The sequence below is a fragment of the Bos indicus genome, chromosome 5 (assembly GCF_029378745.1).
Source record: "Bos indicus isolate NIAB-ARS_2022 breed Sahiwal x Tharparkar chromosome 5, NIAB-ARS_B.indTharparkar_mat_pri_1.0, whole genome shotgun sequence".
Lineage (NCBI taxonomy): Eukaryota > Metazoa > Chordata > Mammalia > Artiodactyla > Bovidae > Bos > Bos indicus.
Window position 1 is genome coordinate 70,305,693 of NC_091764.1, and position 20,228 is coordinate 70,325,920.

A 20,228-nucleotide genomic window follows, 5' to 3' on the forward strand; every position below is an offset into this window, starting at 1 on the left:
AGACTAGATATACACACATAAAATAATTTATGACAAGCATGTAAAATATACCAAGGTACTTGATGGCTATGTATCATATAAACTATAAAATTAATATTGCTGAGAGCCCAGAATGGCAAGTTAGTAGGCTGAGCTAGAACAGTCAAAGATAATTTTGTGATTCTTTTAATAGTTTTGGAACTGAAATTCTGAGTATTTTTATCTTATGCACTTAGGTCTGTAATTTTGGCATCTGTCTTTGGGTAAACAAAAATTACAGAAGTTAAATAAAATGCTACAGGTTTGAGTTAATTTAATTCTCTACAATTCTATTATGCATGTTTTTATTTTCACTTTTCAACTTAAGTCCCACAATACATTGTCTTTGTACTCAAGACCACTTAAATGTACACTTCAAAATGGTTAAAATGACAAATATTATGTTATGTGTATTAAAAAATCTTACTTGTCTAGATCATATAATGTGTGTGAAATTCGTACAATTACTTCTACTCCAGCTTCAGTAGCCAGTTTCTTAATAGCTGCATCTCGTTCCTTTCCAAAGGGCTCAGAATCATATTCAATTGAAAGTTTAGTAATGTTCCATTCCTAAAGTAAGAGAAAGGAGCAAAAACATACATAAATTTTAATGATTATTTTTTCTACTATAACAACACAGGCTGGAAAAAAGTGAAAAGCTCCAACTCTACATATTAAATGGTTATACTACTTTGAATATACAGAAAGAAAATGCACAATTTATAAATTCAAAATTACGTAAATCAGAAATGCATACTCACTAGATTTCAGGCATTATGTTAGGCACTATACAATCTAGCAATATGCTTAATCTAAGCTTCCTACATTAAATGCGTTTGTATAGCACTTGTTCAAATAATTTACACTTACATTATCTCATTCGTTACTCAAAATAGTCCTCAGAGTTTGGCATTTTGGTTGTTAACTCCATTTTGCAGATAAGATTATTTTGAAAATTCAAGAATTTGTCCAAGTTCAGAGAGAGCCGTAATACCTGATTTTATGTCTACTGATTCTAAGACTTGGTTCTTTTTTTTTTAATTGGAGTATAATTGCTTTACAGTGTTGTGTTATTTTCTGCGGTACAAGCACATGAATCAGCTATACCCCTCCTTCTTGTGTCTCCGTTCCATCCACTCCCTTATCCTACCAGTCTAGGTCATCACAGAGTACTGAGCTGAGCTCCCTGTATAAAGCAGCTTCCCATTAGCTACTGGTTTTACACATGGTGGTGTGTACATCTCAATGCTACTCTCTCAATTCATTCCAATCCCTCCTTCCCACCTTCTGTCCATAAGTCCATTCTCCATGTCTGTGTCTCTATTCCTGCCCCGCAAATAGGTTCCTTAGTAACATTTTTCCAGATTAATGCATATACGCATTAATATATGATATTTGGCTTACACTTTCTGACTTCACTCCATGACATTCTAGATTCATCCCCATCACCACATATGACCCAATTTTGTTCCTTTTTAAGGCTTAGCAATATTCCATTGTATATATGTACCACATTTTCTTTATCCATTTATCTGTTGATGGACATTTAGGTTACTTCCATGTCCTAACTACTATTAATATAAACCTTTGACAGTTAATGTGGTACAAGCTGCTCTGCTGAGGTATTGTTTTACAGTGTTTTACTTCTGATTATCACAAAATGTTAAATGTTGAAAATATAACACACTTATAACAAGAGCAGATATTGAGTGCCAGGTGCTATATTAATAAGTCCTGTAAACCTTCTTATAATCACTTTCAGTGAAGAGACTGTGACTTAAGGGAATTAAGTGATTTCCCGGGGGCGGGGGGGGTGGGTAGTAAAGTTTTACTCTTTTTTTAATTCCAAAATCTATTCCGATATACCTTACAAATAAAAAACTTCACCTGTCATTCTACCATTACTTAACTGATTATATAGTTACAAGTTGTACTTCTCCAAACCTGTATAGATTCAGTTCAGTTCAGTTCAGTCGCTCAGTCGTGTCCGACTCTTTGCGACCCCATGAATCACAGCACGCCAGGCCTCCCTGTCCATCACCAACTCCCGGAGTTTACCCAAACTCATGTCCATTGAGTCGGTGATGCCATCCAGCCATCTCATACTCTGTTGTCCCCTTCTCCTGCCCCCAATCCCTCCCACCATCAGGGTCTTTTCCAATGAGTCAAGTCTTCGCATGAGGTGGCCAAAGTACTGGAGTTTCAGCCTTAGCATCAGTCCTTCCAACGAACACCCAGGACTGATCTCCTTTAGGATGGACTCGCTGGATCTCCTTGCAGTCCAAGGAACTCTCAAGAGTCTTCTCCAATACCACAGCTCAAAAGCATCAATTCTTCGGTGCTCAGCTTTCTTCATAGTCCAACTCTCACATCCATACATGACCACTGGAAAAACCATAGCCTCGACTAGACGGACCTCTGTTGGCAAAGTAATGTCTCTGCTTTTGAATATGCTATCTAGGTTGGTCATAACTTTCCTTCCAAGGAGTAAGCGTCTTTTAATTTCATGGCTGCAATCACCATCTGCAGTGATTTGGGAGCCCCAAAAAATAAAGTCTGACACTGTTTCCACTGTTTCCCCATCTATTTCCCATGAAGTGATGGGACCAGATGCCATGATCTTCGTCTTCTGAATGTTGAGCTTTAAGCCAACTTTTTCACTCTCTTTCACTTTCATCAAGAGGCTTTTTAGTTCCTCTTCACTTTCTGCTATAAGGGTGGTGTCATCTGCATATCTGAGGTTATTGATATTTCTCCCGGCAATCTTGATTCCAGCTTGTGCTTCTTCCAGCCCAGTGTTTCTCATGATGTACTCTGCATATAAGTTAAATAAGCAGGGTGACAATATACAGCCTTGACATACTCCTTTTCCTATTTGGAACCAGTCTGTCGTTCCATGTCCAGTTCTAACTGTTGCTTCCTGACTTGTATATATAGGTTTCTCAACAAGGGCTATTTCCAATAGTGAGTTTTTTAAAAAATTGTATTATAAACCTTTCAGTATACATCTTTATACATAAATCTTAAACATTTTGGGACGTTTGTCTCATTTTTCTAGAAGTAATGTTTTGAAACACAATTAATGGATACAATAAATTATATTTAAAATTTTGATAGATACTGCCAAATTTTCCACCAGATATCCTGCACCAATTTACACTCTCAATAGTAGTACACCAGTATTTTAAAAACCACTAATATAAACACATAGCATACACAAGAAAATAGTATTTAAAATTTTTTCATTTCTTGAAAGTCTTGGAAAATGCATACAAAGTTGTCAATAGCTGTTATCTTTGCAGGGTAGAATTTAGGAATATAAATAATTATTTTTTATTTTATACAATGTTGTATTGTTCATATTTGTTAAGTAAAATCATGTACTGTTTTTGAAATTTAAAAGTGAAATTAAAATGAGAATAGGAAAGAAAGCATTATATTTCTTTGTTTTATAGTGAGAGGCGGTATAGAGTGGTAGTTAAAAAACAAAGGATCTAAAGTCAAACTTCTCAAGTTCGAAGACTGGTTCAACTATCTGTGCAAATTTCTAAACCTTCCATGCCTGTTGTTTCCTTATCTTAAAATGGGTAGCATGTAAGTAGAGTACTTAGAGAGTACCTAGTATATAACAAACACTATGTGTTTATTAGGGTAAAATGAAAAAAATAACATTTTGTTGTTGTTGTGAAAAGATTAAATTGAAAAAAGATTAAATAAGACAATGTATGTAAATTATTTGGAAGAGAAAAGATGGTGATGCTGGGAAAGATTGAGGGCAAGAGAAGAGGGCGACAAAGGATGAGATGGTTGGATGGCACCACCAACTCAGTGGACATGAGTTTGAGCAAGCTCCGGCAAACAGTGAAAGACGGGGAAGGCTGGCATGCTGCAGTTCATTGGGTTATAGAGTTGGACACGACTTAGCAACTGGGCAAAAACAATGTAAATTATTGAGTACATAATACATAATTAAGTCCTCAATGAATGACAGCTGTTATTACTGTTGTTACTAGCTATTTGTATATTTTTTTCTTTATGAATTGCAGCTTATGTTTGCTTAGGTTTCTACTGCAATTAATTCTCTTATGGATTTGTACACTCCTTATTTTTAATGACAAACTTTGTCACATATGTCACTTACTAAGTAGTCTGTAATTTAATTCTATGATTTTTCTTGACAATTTTTTAGTTTTTGGTTAGTAAATGCTGGAGCTTAAAACAAGACAGTAATAGTCCCTCCCCTTTTCCCTTTTTGAAGAGGAAGGGAAATATAAGTCAGAAAACTAAATGTAAAAATATAACCCACACAGTCTTCCCAGGCAATTGAAATAAAAACAAAAGTAAACAAATGGGACCTAATCAAACTTACAACCTTTTGCACAGCAAAGGAAACCATAAACAAAATGAAAAAACAATCTACAGAGTGGGAGAAAATTTTGCAAATTATACATTCGACAAGGGCTTAATTTCCAAAATATACTAACAGCTCATATAACTCAATATAAGAAAAAACAAACAACGCAATTAAAAAATTGGCAGAAGACTTAAACAGACATTTCTCCAAAGAAGTAATATAAATGGCCAATAGGTACATGAAAAGATGCTCAACATTGTTATTAGAGAAATACAAATCTAAATCTAAACTACAATGAGGTACCACCTCACACTGATTTTGCTGGTTAAAATGGCCATCATTAAATGTCTACAAATAAATACTGGAAAGGATATGGTTTTTCCAGTAGTCATGTATGGATGTGAGAGTTGGACTATAAAGACAGCTGAGTACTGAAGAATTGATGCTCTTGAACTGTGGTGTTGGAGAAGACTCTTGAGAGTCCCTTGGACTGCAAGGAGATCCAGCCAGTCCATCCTGAAGGAAATCAGTCCTGAATGTTCATTGGAAGGACTGATGCTGAGGCTGAAACTCCACTACTTTGACCACCTGATGAGAAGAACTGTGGATAGCCTTTACCAAGTTGATATTCAGCAATTTTCTATTGCTAGTTTGCATAAAGGTTTCTAAAACATTACAAATGGGTATTGACTACTGTCAAATGCTTTTCTTTATCACTGAAATAATAATACCTTTTCCTTTACTAATAGGATATATTAATTTATTATTTCATAATGTTGAACCAACTTTGTATTCCTGAAATAAACTCCATTGATCATGATGAAGTATTATTTTAAAATATTGTTAAATTCTCTTTGTTAATATGTTAAGGATATCTCAGTTTGTGTTTATGGGGGACACTTGGCTATACTTTTTTTCTTTCTTGAAAGTTCTTCATCAGATTTTGGTATCAGAGTTATGCTGCCCTCATAAACAAGTTCAGAGTTCCCAATATTATCCTGTTTCCTGGAAGAGTATTATAAGACTGGCATTATTTCTTTCTTAAATAGGTGATGGAATAAGTAAAGCCATCTGGTGGGACCTGGAGTTTTATTTATTGGAAGGTTTTTGATTATAAATTCAGTTTTGTAAAGAGAGGGCTATTCAATTTTTCTTTTTTCTTCTGAAATTTTAAGAAGTTGCACTTGTCAAGAGTATTTTTCATTTCATCTTAGTTGTATAATATATTGACATTCAGTTCACTTCAGTCGCTCAGTCATGTCTGACTCTTTGAGACCCCATGGACCACAGCACACCAGGCTTCCCTGTCCATCACCAACTCCCAGAGCTTACTCAAACTCATGTCCATAGCTTCAAATAGACAGATCTTTGTTGCCATAGTAATGTCTCTGCTTTTTAATATGCTGTCTAGGTTGGTCATAGCTTTTCTTTCAAGGAGCAAGAATCTTTTAATTTCATGGCTGCAGTCACCATCTGCAGTGATTTTGGAGTCCAAAAAAACAAAGTCCGTCACTGTTTCCTTTGTTTCCCCATCTATTTGCCATGAAGTGATAGGACTGGATGCCATGATCTTAGTTTTCTAAATGTTTAGTTTTAAGCCAACTTTTTCACTCTCCTCTTTCACTTCCATCAAGAGGCTCTTTGGTTCTTTCGTTTATATTGATGTTATGTTCTCTAGTTTATATTGACATTATGACATTTATATAATATCCTTTATGTTTTTAAAGTTTAGAGACAATTTAGTGATGTCCCCTTTTTTATTCTTGATAAAGGTAATTTGTGTTTTCTCCCTTTTGGGCCCTGATCAGTACTGGTAAGAGTTTATCAATTTTATTAATCTTTTCAAAAGAAAACTGAACTCTGACTCAGAGTTTAATCAGGTGACAGAAACCACATTAGTAATTTGAACAGGGAAAATTTAATCTGAAGAACTGTCAGCAAGTAAAAGGTGGTCAACAATGGTAAGGAGTAGAAGAAGAGTGAAGGCTATACTGTCCAATACAGTAGATAACCACTAGCCACAGAAGCAGCTTCTGAGCACTTGAAATGTGGCTAGTTGGAACAGAGACATCCTAGGTGGCCCTGTGCCCTCTGTCAGCCTGGCCTGCCTGTGGTTGCCATGGTTCAGGGCTTCAGCTGTGGTGGCTGTGCAGTTTCTTGAACTGACATTCACTGATGTGTGTAAGGACAATAGCTTGGAAGGCATGCACAGACTGGACAGTCTTTGTTCCAAGTTGGACATAAATCCATGCCCTTACAAAGCTTCGATCTGGCTACTTTTGGAACCCAGCCAATCCATGGCAACCCATTCCAGTACTCTTGCCTGGCAAATCCCATGGACAGAGGAGCCTGGTAGGCTGCAGTCCATGGGGTTGCTAGGAGTCAGACACGACTGAGCGACTTCACTTTCACTTTTCACTTTCATGCATTGGAGAAGAAAATGGCAACCCACTCCAGTGTTCTTGCCTGGAGAATCCCAGGGATGGGGGAGCCTGGTGGGCTGCAGTCTATGGGGTTGCACAGAGTCGGACACAACTGAAGCGACTTAGCAACTAAGCATAAAATATACTCTGGATTTCAAAGACTTCATATTAATATAAAAAAGGTTAAAACAGTATAGTGGTTTTATAATGATTTTATATTGAAAAGATAGTATTTTAGATATACTATGTTAAATAAAATATATCTTAAAAATTAACTTCACATTTTTCTTACTTTTTAAAATATACATGTTAGAAAATTTTAAATTACACATGTCTGTTGGATAGTACTGTTCTAAGCAGCTACCACCTCTAAATGAAGGGAAAATAATTAAGCAATGAATTAAGAAAGTTTTCTTTCTTCCCCTGCTGAGATTCACACCTCATTGTGAATGAGGTGTGCTGCCTCAGAAACAACCATCCCTATAGGGAAGAAGCCTGCCAAAGGGCTAAGACCACCAGGGAAGTCTCTGATAAACTGTCTTTAAATGAAGAGTTTAATATAGACTATTTACATTTAATATAACTTATTGATATAGCTGTGCTTAATTTTACCATGTTGGTAAGCTTTCCTTTTGTCCATCTTTTCATTTACTCCTCTGTGCTCCCTTGCGCTCAGTTGCCCAGTCATGTCAGATTCTGTAGCCCCGTGGATTGTAGTCCTCCAGGTTCCTCGGTCCATGGGGTTTTCCAGCAAGAATACTGGATTGGGATTTCCTACTCATGAGGATTTTCCAAACCCAGGGACTGAACCCATGTCTCCTGAGTCTCCTGCATTGGCAGGTGAATCCTTTACCACTAGCACTACCTGGAAAGCCCTCTCTGCCCCCTATCTGCCTTTATTTGAATGAGAGATATTTTTAGAATTCCATTTAAAATTCCTCTATTAACTTTTTAGAAATAGCTTTTTGTGCTACTTAGATCACAGTATACTGTTATTATAGTCTACCTTCAAATAATATATTACAATTGAATGCTGTTAAAAATTTACATATACTTTCATTTACCTTTTTCCTACCTTATGTGATCCTGCAATAGATTTTATTTAACATGTGTGTCAAGTCCCAAGATACTGGTATTATTCCCTACAATTTATCAATATTAGTTGGTTTAATCTGTCAATGGTCTTCCAAAAATAGGACATATGAATGTACATAGCTAAAAATAATGAAAAAAGAGGTCTTTTATATTTACCCATGTATTTAGTGCTTTTTTTTCTTTCCTGAAGATCCTGTCTTTAGCCTAGAATTATTTTCTTTCACCTAGCAGAATTTCCTTTAATATTAGTATTTTTTATAGTATAGATATGATGGAAAAAACTATTTCTGCTTTTTTGTGTCTAAAAATGCCTTCATTGTGCCTTCTCTTTTTTTAAAAAAATGAATGTTTTTGCTAAGTAAACAGGGCTATTTCTAGTTTTTTAAAGCTGCCATTCCATTCTGTAAGAAAATACTGAACACTATTATCATGGTTCCCTGAACATATCTTTTATCCTCTGGCTGCTTATAAAATTTTCCATCTTTGGTTTTCAGTTAATCGAGTATATGACATGACAAGATGTGATTTCCTTTATATTTATGTTGTTTGGGGTCTGTTGAGCTTCTTGGCACTGTAGGTTGATACCTTCCATCAATTTTGGAAACTCAATTATCTCTTCAAATCTTTTTTCTGTCCCAATCTCTCTTTCCCTCTTTTCTCTAGGTCTATAATTACAGATATGTTAGGCCATTTACTATTGTTCCAGAGACCTCAAACACCCTATTCCCCTTTTTAAAAAATCTTCCTTCTCTTTGTGCTTCAGCTGGGATACTGACTGTCTTCAAGTTTACTGATCTTTTTGTCTGCTCTGTTCAATCCAGATATCCAATTAATGAATCCAATTAATGAATTTTTCATTTTGATAGTATGTTTCAGTTCTAAGATTTTGTTTGGTCCTTTTTAATATTTTCCATTTCTGTATTAAATTACCACCTCTTTTGCTGTCTCGTACACAGGATGCTTGGGGCTAGTGCACTGGGACGACCCAGAGGGATGGTATGGGGAGGGAGGAGGGTTCAGGATGGGGAGCACATGTATACCTGTGATGGATTCATTTTGATATTTGGCAAAACTAATACAATTATGTAAAGTTTAAAAATAAAATAAAATTAAAAAAATAAAAAAAAATTAAAAAAAATAAACTACCACCTCTTCAAATCATTTTTCACCTCGACTAGATTCTCTACTACCATCCTTGTTGTTGTTTAGTAGCTCAGACATGTCTAATTCTTTGCGATCCGTGAACTGCAGCACACCGTCTCCCTGTCCTTCACCATGTCCCGGAGTTTGCTCAAACTCATGTCCATTGAGTCAGTGATGCCATCCAAGCAGCTCATCCTCTATCATCCCCTGCTCCTCCTGCCTTCAATCTTTCCTAGCACCAGAGTCTTTTCTAATGAGTCGGTTCTCCATATCAGGTATTGGAACTTCAGCATCAGTCCTTCTAATGAATACTCAGAGTTGATTTCCTTTAGGATTGACTGGTTTGATCTCCTTGCAGTCCAAGGGACTCTCAAAAATCTTCTCCAACAACACAGTTCGAAAGCATCAATTCTTTGGCGCTCAGCCTTCTTTATGGTCCAACTTTCACACCTGTTCATGACTACTGGAAAAACCATAGCTTTGACTACGTAGACCTTTGTCAGACCCCCACTATCTACAGAATAACAATTGTAAAGTCCTTTTTAATTCTAATTCCAAGATCCACATCAACTGTGGGACTGTTTCTGTTTTTCTTTACTTGATTGCAAGTTAACATATACTTGCTTCTTCATGTGTCTCAGAATTTGTGATCATATAACAGGCAATGGTATAAAAGATTAGAGACAGAATAAACAATATTTATCTCTAGAAAAGTACATAGTCTTTGCTCTGACTGATAGAGGTTGAATTGATGGAGTCTGTGAGCTGGGTCTGGGCTTTGTTGCTGCTTTCCTTAAATTTCATTCACCACTGGCTTCAAATATTTTGAAGGCAGGATTCAGATTTTTCTTCAACAGGGCTTAAGATCTGAGTAGTAACAAGACTCCAGCTGTCTCTCTCTGCTTTATAGTTTGGGCACTAGCTTTACAAACTATATGACATTTCTCTTTGCTTTGCTGTCTACCCAGCAGCTTTGCTTGCTGAGGACTTCTCTTTGTGTTCCAACCCTGTCCCCTAATATTCTGCACCTCTGGAGGCATCTTTCTACACTGATGTCCTGTTGCCAGCTTCAGGGAACAGCTCCTTTGCAGTACGTGAATTCCTAGTGCACTTAAGAAGGATCCCTCTCAACCCTTCTGCTTCACTCCAGCCTTTGGCATGCTGCCACTGGTGCTCCATGAATACACTGAAGAAAAGTACTGGGGAGTGGGTACAAACTTGCTCTGTGACTAGGGCTTCTTGGAATTCTAATGTGCCATGTCAGCACACATATTACCACAAAGACTTTGGTAAAATTTCAATGAGTTTCTCTTTACTCTCAACTATGGTAAATTCCCTTCTCTTCCTGCTGTGATTCCAGGGGTGTAGCCTTGGGTATCTTCTTTCCCATGAAAGGCTCATCCTCTAATGGAACTTAATTTATTAGGTTTATTTGTGTCATTAACTCTCTAATAGGTTAAAAACAAACAAACAAAAAATCTATGATACTATGGCATATTCACTTTCTTCACATTATTAAGACAGGAGTGAATGGTCTACTGCAACTCTGCACATCTTAACCAGAAGTGGAAGTCTCTATCTACTCTTCAGCACTGGTTTTATTTTTTATTTTTTAATATTTATTTATTTATTTGTCTGCACTGTGACTTAGTTGCAGCAAGCAGGATCTTTGGATGCAGCACGTGGGATCTAGTTCCCTTACCAGGTACTGAACCCAGGCCCCCTGCATTGTGAGTGTGGAGTCTTAGCCACTGGACCACCAGGGAAGTCCCAGCATATGTTTTATTTCAAGCAACACATGGTTAACCTTTGCGTTTCAACAGTAAATATAACAATAAGATTGTTATATTTTATTAACATTAAATATTAAATATTAACATATTTTCATGTGAAATAAGTAAGTAGTCACTTCACAATTTTAAGCACTAAGTTTCCTATCTGTTTTTGTGCATCACAATTATTTGTTTAACCATTCAGAAGGCATAATATGGACCATTAAATGATGTAAAGTTCTTAAACAGTAATATTGTAAAATATTAATTCACAAGTAATATTGTGAAAATAAGAAACATAAAATTTTATAGCAAAACAAAGTTATAAATCACAAACTTCCTTGGAGAAGGCATTTAAAGTAGTATAATTACTTTAAAAAATGTTAATTCACAAAATAACCAAAATATAATGAAGGTAAAGGTCTAAAATTTCTGCCCATCCATCCATTGCCCCTTCTTTTATTAAATAAATCTAGTCTCAGGGTTTTAAATAGAATTTATATTTAAGGTTCCTAAATTTACTGCAGACTTCTCCCCTGAGCTCTGGAGTTGAATGACACTCAACAAACACAGTCATATGTCTAAAAGCCATCTCAAACTTAAAATGTTAAAAAAAAATGAACTCCTAATTTTTCCCCCAAGTTGTTCCTCCTAGAGTCTTCCTCATCTTGCTGAATGGCAAACCACTGGGTCACTTGCCCAGGCTAAAAACCTAGAAGCTATCCTTGACTCTCTAACACCACAAACTCTATAGCCTCTATTTAAAAAATATATTTAAAATCCTACCATTTCTCAACACTCCTACTGCCATTCTAGTCCTAGTCACCATCATCGTGTTTCTATATAATTGCCTTGGCCTCCTAATTGACCCTTCTGCTTACATCTTTACAGCATTTCCATTCAACTTCTGTTCTCTACAGCCAGAGTGATTCTTTCAAAATGTAAGTGAAATTTGTCACTCCTCTACTCAGTGATCTCCCGTGGCATCCCATTTCACTCAGAGTAAAAGCCATAAAACATGGTAAAATCCTATGATCTGGCTCCTGCAATCTCTCTGACCCTCTTATTTTTGCTCACTGTGCTCTGGCTAGAGCACACTGGCCTCCTTGCTGTTCCTAAACAAGTCATGGCCCACATCTACATCAGGGCCTCTGTAACTGCGGCTCCCTCTGCCTGCGACACTCTTTCCCCATGTTGCAGTTACTCAGTAGCTTAAAACAACTGAATAATTCTGCAAGTCTCTCAGTTAACTAGATGGTTCTTCTGTTGGTCTCATCTGGGCTTACTCATGTGCCTGCAATCAGTGGGCAGCTTGGCTGGTACCAGATGATCTAAATGATCTCTCTCATACATTTCAGGCCTTGGTGCTGGCTGCTGGTTGGCCCATTCTCTTTATATGTGTGTACATGCTCAGTTGCTCAGTCGTGCCTGACTCTTTGCAACCCCATGAACTGTAGCCCATTAGGTTCCTCTCTCCATGAGACTTCCAAGGCAAGAATACTGGAGGAGGTTGTAATTTCCTACTCCAGGATATCTTCCTGACCCACAGATTGAACCTGCATCTCTTGCACTGGCAGGCAGATTCTATACCACTGAGTCACCTGGGAAGCCCCTCTCTACAGGTGGTCTTCCACAATTTGACATTCTAGCCCAGTTCTTACCCAGTACAAGGAGCATTCCAGTGGGCAAAGGTAGAAACCGCAAGGTCGCCTGAGGCCTAGGATTTGGAACTTGCCATCTCCTTTGGCACTAAGTCAAAACAACATATAAGGCCAACCCAAATTTAAGGGAGTGAGGGAAAAAAAATCTACCCTTTGATGAACAAGTTGCAAAATTTTGTGGATTCAATATATCACACCCCAGATATCTGCATGGCTCAGTCTCTTCATACATTTGCTCACATGTCACCACATCAGTGAGGCCTTCTATGACTCCATATAAATTAATTATCCTTCCCTCACCTTGGGACTTTCTTTCCCACATTTACTTTTAGCATCTACCATCACCTGACATTGCATATTTATTTTATTACTGGTCTCTTTCCCAATACAGTGTAAGATCTGTGAAGGTAGGAATTTTCTCTTTGGTTCACCATTATGTCCCCAGCACCTTGAACACTGCCATCTATACACAGCAGGCACTCATGCAATATCTGACAAATGAAATATCCTATTCAAATGAGCATGTACCATGAAAATAACAAAGAATCCAAAGAATCCAAAATGACTCAAAAAGCATAATATAAATTTAGGCATGTGAAATGTTAGTGGCAGAGGATGAGATGGTTATATAGCATCATTGACTCAATGGACATGAATCTGAGCAAACTCCAGGAGACAGTGAAGGACAGGAAAGCCTGGCGTGCTACCCTAACACTAACCCAGTCCACAGGGTTGCAAACAGTCAGACATGACTTAGTGACTGAACAACGTTAGTGGCTTTATATATTCTTCTTTGATTTATCCTGTGATTTTGAACAAAATATTTTATTATGCCTCAATGTGTCCATCTATAAAGACTTAGACACATGTCTCTTGTTTCTTGGATATAATGAGAATTTTTTACACCAATACTTTAAACTCTTGATAAAAAGTTTCTGCAGGCCCTAGAATATGCACTATCTTAACATCTTATCAGTTTGGCACCAAATGTAGACAATATAAGATTTAACTGCATAGTAATAATAATTTATGTAAGACACCTATGATTAATAGTGTCATTCAAGTTTTGCCTAGGCTAGTGTCTGCTAAGTTTATCATTCCCTAAGTAGAACATGAAAAAAATACAAGAAGTTTTTTAAAAAGCCATCTTGTCAGCTTACATTAAGTAGAATTTAACAGAAAAATTCTAAGTAGAAAACATATAAGAAAAAACAAGTTTATCAGATACAGGTGTGTGTAAATATATGTTTTCAAAAATGCTCTGGCCCCATTCCTAAATATATTCAGTATAAACAGAATAAAACGAATGAATGCTATAGAGAGGGTGTACACTAGAGGAGACATCAGTACTAAAATCACTGTCACCATCCCAATAAATTAAAGGCACTGTTATCAGATCTAAATCAGTTTTATCTCCAATGTGGGAAGAAGCTGAATTACTTACCCATTAAAAGTTCTATTTGCTGTACTAGAATAATAAAACCAGAGACAATAATGCAAATGAGTCAGCTAGTTACTGACAAAAGAATCTTCCTCCTCAGAAAAACTGGGGGTGTAAGGGTCAGCAATGAGGAGACCCCCTTTTTATTGTACACACTCTTGGGCTCATTTCTGCAATACATGCATACAGTACCTCTAAACAAAAACAGTAAAAATAAAAACAATACAATAAAAAGAATTATTAACTTCCTCTATGGTTCTGACATATTAAATAAATCTGAAAGTTTTCATAAAATATATTTTATATGGACTATATCAGAATCAAATAATAAGCACTCTAGGTACAGTAATATATATTCATGTATCTATATTTTATGGCCTTTGTAGAAACCACTGCCTCGCTGTCAAAGTAACAAGACAGGAAGCACAGCATCTAAATTCAGAAGATAGTCTGATCCAATAATATGCTATTTTAGGCAGAAGAAAGCTCAAAATAAAGAGCACAAAAGACTTGCTTACTTAAACCATTTTTGTCAAAGCATGTAAATAAATGTTTTGTTATTTTAAAGGTACTTAAAAATACTCAAGATTCAATTTACTTATAATACATGGATTTATATAAAGTTGAAGCAGATATTCACATATACTTTATACATATGAGTTGCTGATCAACTATTACCACTGTTCCTGATATACTTTCTTCTCAGAGCTCTTGCATGTAACTAGGTTAAATTCTGACTCTAAGAAGCTATAGTCGGAGAAGGCAATGGTACCCCACTCCAGTACTCCTGCCTAGAAAATCCCATGGATGGAGGAGCCTGGTGGGCTGCAGTCCATGGGGTCGCGAAGAGTTGGACATGACTGAGCGACTTCCCTTTCACTTTTCACTTTCATGCATTGGAGAAGGAAATGGCAACCCACTCCAGTGTTCTTGCCTGGAGAATCCCAGGGACGGGGGAGCCTGGTGGGCTGCCGTCTATGGGGTCAAACAAAGTCGGACACGACTGAAGTGACTTAGCAACAAGAAGCTATAGTAGTAAGAAAACTTCAGTAAAATAAATTTTCACTAGCCACAACTGTTGCATTAGTCATATCCTAAACGTTAAAAATTTCTTTCATGCTGATGAAAAAAGGCAAGGTAGTGTTAATTGAGTTCCCAGAATTGGGGATATTTTCACTCAGGAAAAGGAACTATTCTCTTCTGCATTCAAAATAGAAACAATGCTATTATAAAAATTTGATGAATCAAACTGTTGTAAGAAAAAAAACAGATATACATTAGGAATTCTAACTGCAGTAAATAGGAAGGGATGAACTAAGCCAGGAAACTCAGCCTGAGCACTTCCATGAGCTACTTTTATGACCTTGGTCAGCTCATTTAATCTCTTTAGGACTAAATTTTTCATGTGGACAAAAGGGGGGGAAATATGATTAGGAGATCTTTAAGATTCTACCAAATTAAAAAAAATTACAGTTTTCTAGCATGTCAATTGTTACAGTCCTTTGACTCAGAAAGTCTTACAAGAGTTATCCACAAATGTACTAGCAAATGTGAGTAAAGACATGTATATTTGAACAAGGACATTCACTGACAGCATAACTTGAATTAGCAAAAGGCCTGTGGAAAAACAAGTAAATGTTCACTAGAAAGCTAGTGAAAGAAATGATACCCTCAAAAAATAAAAAATAGAATACGGATCATATGATCCAACAACTCTACTCCCAGTATTTATCTGAAGAAAACAAAAACACTAATTCAAAAAGATGTATGTACCTAAAATCAGCATTATTTACAATAGCCAATATATGGAAGCAACCTAAGTGCCTGCCAACAGCTGAATAATGATTTACACACACACACACACACACACACACACACACAGAAATATTCAGATCAGAATAGTCGCTCAGTCGAGTCCGACTCTTTGTGACCCCATGAATCGCAGCACGCCAGGCCTCCCTGTCCATCACCAACTCCCGGAGTTCACTGAGACTCACGTCCATCGAGTCAGTGATGTCATCCAGCCATCTCATCCTCTGTCGTCCCCTTCTCCTCCTGCCCCCAATCCCTCCCAGCATCACAGTCTTTTCCAATGAGTCAACTCTTCACATGAGGTGGCCAAAGTACTGGAGTTTCAGCTTTAGCATCATTCCTTCCAAAGAAATCCCAGGGCTGATCTCCTTCAGAATGGATTGGTTGGATCTCCTTGCAGTCCAAGGCACTCTCAAGAGTCTTCTCCAACACCACAGTTCAAAAGTATCAATTCTTCGGCGCTCAGCCTTCTTCACAGTCCAACTCTCACATCCATACATGACCACAGGAAAAACCATAGCCTTGACTAGACAAACCTTTGTTGGCAAAGTAATGTCTCTGCTTTTCAATATGCTATCTAGGTTGGTCATAACTTTCCTTCCAAGGAGTAAGTGTCTTTTAATTTCATGGCTGCAGTCACCATATGTAGTGATTCTGGAGCCAGAAAAATAAAGTCTGACACTGTTTCCACTGTTTCCCCATCTATTTCCCATGAAGTGGTGGGACTGGATGCCATGATCTTCGTTTTCTGAATGTTGAGCTTTAAGCCAACTTTTTCACTCTCCACTTTCACTTTCATCAAGAGGCTTTTGAGTTCCTCTTCACTTTCTGCCATAAGGGTGGTGTCATCTGCATATCTGAGGTTATTGGTATTTCTCCCAGCAATCTTGATTCCAGTTTGTTTCTTCCAGTCCAGAGTTTCTCATGATGTACTCTGCATATAAGTTAAATAAGCAGGGTGACAATATACAGCCTTGACGTACTCCTTTTCCTATTTGGAACCAGTCTGTTGTTCCATGTCCAGTTCTAACTGTTGCTTCCTGACCTGCATACAAATTTCTCAAGAGGGAGGTCAGGTGGTCTGGTATTCCCATCTCTTTCAGAATTTTCCACAGTTTATTGTGATCCACACAGTCAAAGGCTTTGGCATAGTCAATAAAGCAGAAATAGATGGTTTTCTGGAACTCACTTGCTTTTTCGATGATCCAGCAGATGTTGGCAATTTGATCTCTGGTTCCTCTGCCTTTTCTAAAACCAGATTGAACATCAGGAAGTTCACGGTTCACATATTGCTGAAGCCTGGCTTGGAGAATTTTGAGCATTACTTTACTAGCATGTGAGATGAGTGCAACTGTGCGGTAGTTTGAGCATTCTTTGGCATTGCCTTTCTTTGGGATTGGAATGAAAACGGACCTTTTCCCATCCTGTGGCCACTGCTGAGTTTTCCAAATTTGCTGGCATATTGAGTGCAGCATTTTCACAGCATCATCTTTCACGATTTGAAATAGCTCAACTGGAATTCCATCACCTCCACTAGCTTTGTTCGTAGTGATGCTTTCTAAGGCCCACTTGACTTCACATTCCAGGATGTCTGGCTCTAGGTGAATGATCACACCATCGTGATTATCTGGGTCGTGAAGATCTTTTTTGTACAGTTCTTCGGTGTATTCTTGCCATCTCTTCTTAGTATCTTCTGCTTCTATTAGGTCCATACCATTTCTGTCCTTTATCGAGCTCATCTTTGCATGAATGTTCCTTTGGTATCTCTGATTTTCTTGAAGAGATCCCTAGTCTTTCCCATTCTGTTGTTTTCCTCTATTTCTTTGCATTGATCGCTGAAGAAGGCTTTCTTATCTCTTCTTGCTATTCTTTGGAACTCTGCATTCAGATGTTTATATCTTTTCTTTTCTGCTTTGGTTTTCGCTTCTCTTCTTTTCACAGCTATTTGTAAGGCCTCCTCAGACAGCCATTTTGCTTTTTTGCATTTCTTTTCTATGGGAATGGTCTTGATCCCTGTCTCCTGTACAATGTCACGAACCTCATTCCATAGCTCATCAGGCACTCTATCTATCAGATCTAGGCTCTTAAATCTGTTTCTCACTTCCACTGTATAATCATAAGGGATTTGATTTAGGTCATACCTGAATGGTCTAGTGGTTTTCCCTACGCTCTTCAATTTAAGTCTGAATTTGGCAATAAGGAGTTCATGGTCTGAGCCACAGTCAGCTCCTGGTCTTGTTTTTGCTGACTGTATGGAGCTTCTCCATCTTTGGCTGCAAAGAATATAATCAATCTGATTTCGGTGTTGACCATCTGGTGATGTCCATGTATACAGTCTTCTCTTGTGTTGTTGGAAGAGGGTGTTTGTTATGACCAGTGCATTTTCTTGGCAAAACTCTATTAGTCTTTGCCCTGCTTCATTCCCTAGTCCAAGGCCAAATTTGCCTGTTACTCCAGGTGTTTCTTGACTTCCTACTTTTGCATTCCAGTCCCCTACAGTGAAAAGGACATCTTTTTTGGGTGTTAGTTCTAAAAGGTCTTGTAGGGCTTCATAGAACCATTCAACTTCAGCTTCTTCAGCGTTACTGGTTGGGGCATAGACTTGGATTACTGTGATATTGAATGGTTTGCCTTGGAAATGAACAGAGATCATTCTGTCATTTTTGAGATTGCGTCCAAGTACTGCATTTCGGACTCTTTTGTTGACCATGATGGCCACTCCATTTCTTCTGAGGGATTCCTGCCCGCAATAGTAGATATAATGGTCATCTGAGTTAAATTCACCCATTCCAGTCCATTTCAGTTCGCTGATTCCTAGAATGTCGACATTCACTCTTGCCATCTCTTGTTTGACCACTTCCAATTTGCCTTGATTCATGGACCTGACATTCCAGGTTCCTGTGCAATATTGCTCTTTACAGCATTGGACCTTGCTTCTATCACCAGTCACATCCACAGCTGGGTATTGTTTTTGCTTTGGATCCATCCCTTCATTCTTTCTGGAGTTATTTCTCCACTGATCTCCAGTAGCATATTGGGCACCTACTGACCTGGGGAGTTTCTCTTTCAGTATCCTATCATTTTGCCTTTTCATACTGTTCATGGGGTTCTCAAGGCAAGAATACTGAAGTGGTTTGCCATTCCCTTCTCCAGTGGACCGCAGTCTGTCAGATCTCTCCACCATGACCCGCCCGTCTTGGGTTGCCCCACGGGCATGGATCAGTTTCATTGAGTTAGACAAGGCTGTGGTCCTAGTGTGATTAGATTGACTAGTTTTCTGTGAGTATGGTTTCAGTGTGTTTGCCCTCTGATGCCCTCTTGAAACACCTACCGTCTTACTTGCGTTTCTCTTACCTTGGACGTGGGGTATCTCTTCACGGCTGCTCCAGCAAAGTGCAGCCATTGCTCCTTACCTTGGACGAGGGGTATCTCCTCACTGCCGCCCTTCCTGACCTTCAATGTGGGATAGCTCCTCTAGGCCCTGCTGTGCCCACACAATATTACTCAGCCATAAAAAGAAAGAATGAAATCTTGCCATTTGCAACTGGCAAGACCTTGAAGACATTATGCTAAGTGGTAATAACTTTGCATGGTATGTAATCAATAAAAATATTGAACCACTACGTTGTATACCTGAAATAAAAATTATAAGTCAATAGTAATTTTTTTTAAAAGAAACTATAGCATATCTACACAATGGAATACTATGAAGCCATTTAAAAGACTGAGAAAGTAACATGGAACAATATCCAAAATACATGGTTAATGTGAATAAAGCACAGCATAAAATGGTATAACATAGCATGCTCTCATCTTGGTTTTAAAAACAGAGGATAGTAACATACACATAAACCACACAAATATATGTATATAAATACACATACATATATGCATTCTTATTTATGCAAAGACTATTTCTAATGCATACAAAAGAAAGTGGTAGTGGCTGTTGCTTCTGAGAGGGGAACCAGCAGTTTAAAGTAGAAGAAAGATTTAACTTTTCAATGTTAATCATTTTTTTCACAGTCTGATTTCACACTGTGTGTGTAACATTTTCATTAAGAAAAAAATCCACATGTATTTTATTTAAAATTTTACATTTCCCATACTAAAATTGAAATTACACCCGGCCCCAAAAATGTGTCTTCTCTGACAAGAGATTTTTCTTTTATGCAAAGATTTTTTCAATTACCTTGAAAAGCCGGGGAAACACATCTGCTGGTTGTCCACGAATCACAAACAGACGAGAGTTTAATTTTCGCAGATTGGCATCAAGGTCTTCAAGACATTGAAGCAAAAATCTAGAGAGAGGAAAATATTATTTAAATTCTTCAAAGTATATATTTAGAAGATTTAAAGTAATAAAAAGTCATGCTATTCTAAAATTTGAAATGCCATCTCATCATCTTTTTTACCTCTTTATCATCTTCTAATTTCTAGATGATGTATAAATTACTGCTTCCAGAAACCATTCAAGTTTTAAAAATTATGGCACAAGTTTCTCAGTAT

General features: G+C 37.5%; 1 protein-coding gene across 4 annotated transcripts in view; it reads right to left on the reverse strand.

Moving 5' to 3' along the window:
• The window catches only part of CRY1 (cryptochrome circadian regulator 1), a 96,414-nt gene that overhangs the window by 12,311 nt on the left and 63,875 nt on the right, over window positions 1-20,228 (reverse strand). For all 4 annotated transcript variants that reach the window (XM_070789661.1, XM_070789663.1, XM_070789662.1 and 1 more), the window contains exons 2-3: window positions 19,912-20,020; window positions 446-588 (exon numbers count right to left, since the gene is read on the reverse strand). In XM_070789661.1, the coding sequence (XP_070645762.1) occupies window positions 446-588; window positions 19,912-20,020 (252 nt within the window). The remainder of the gene's footprint in view (window positions 1-445; window positions 589-19,911; window positions 20,021-20,228) is intronic.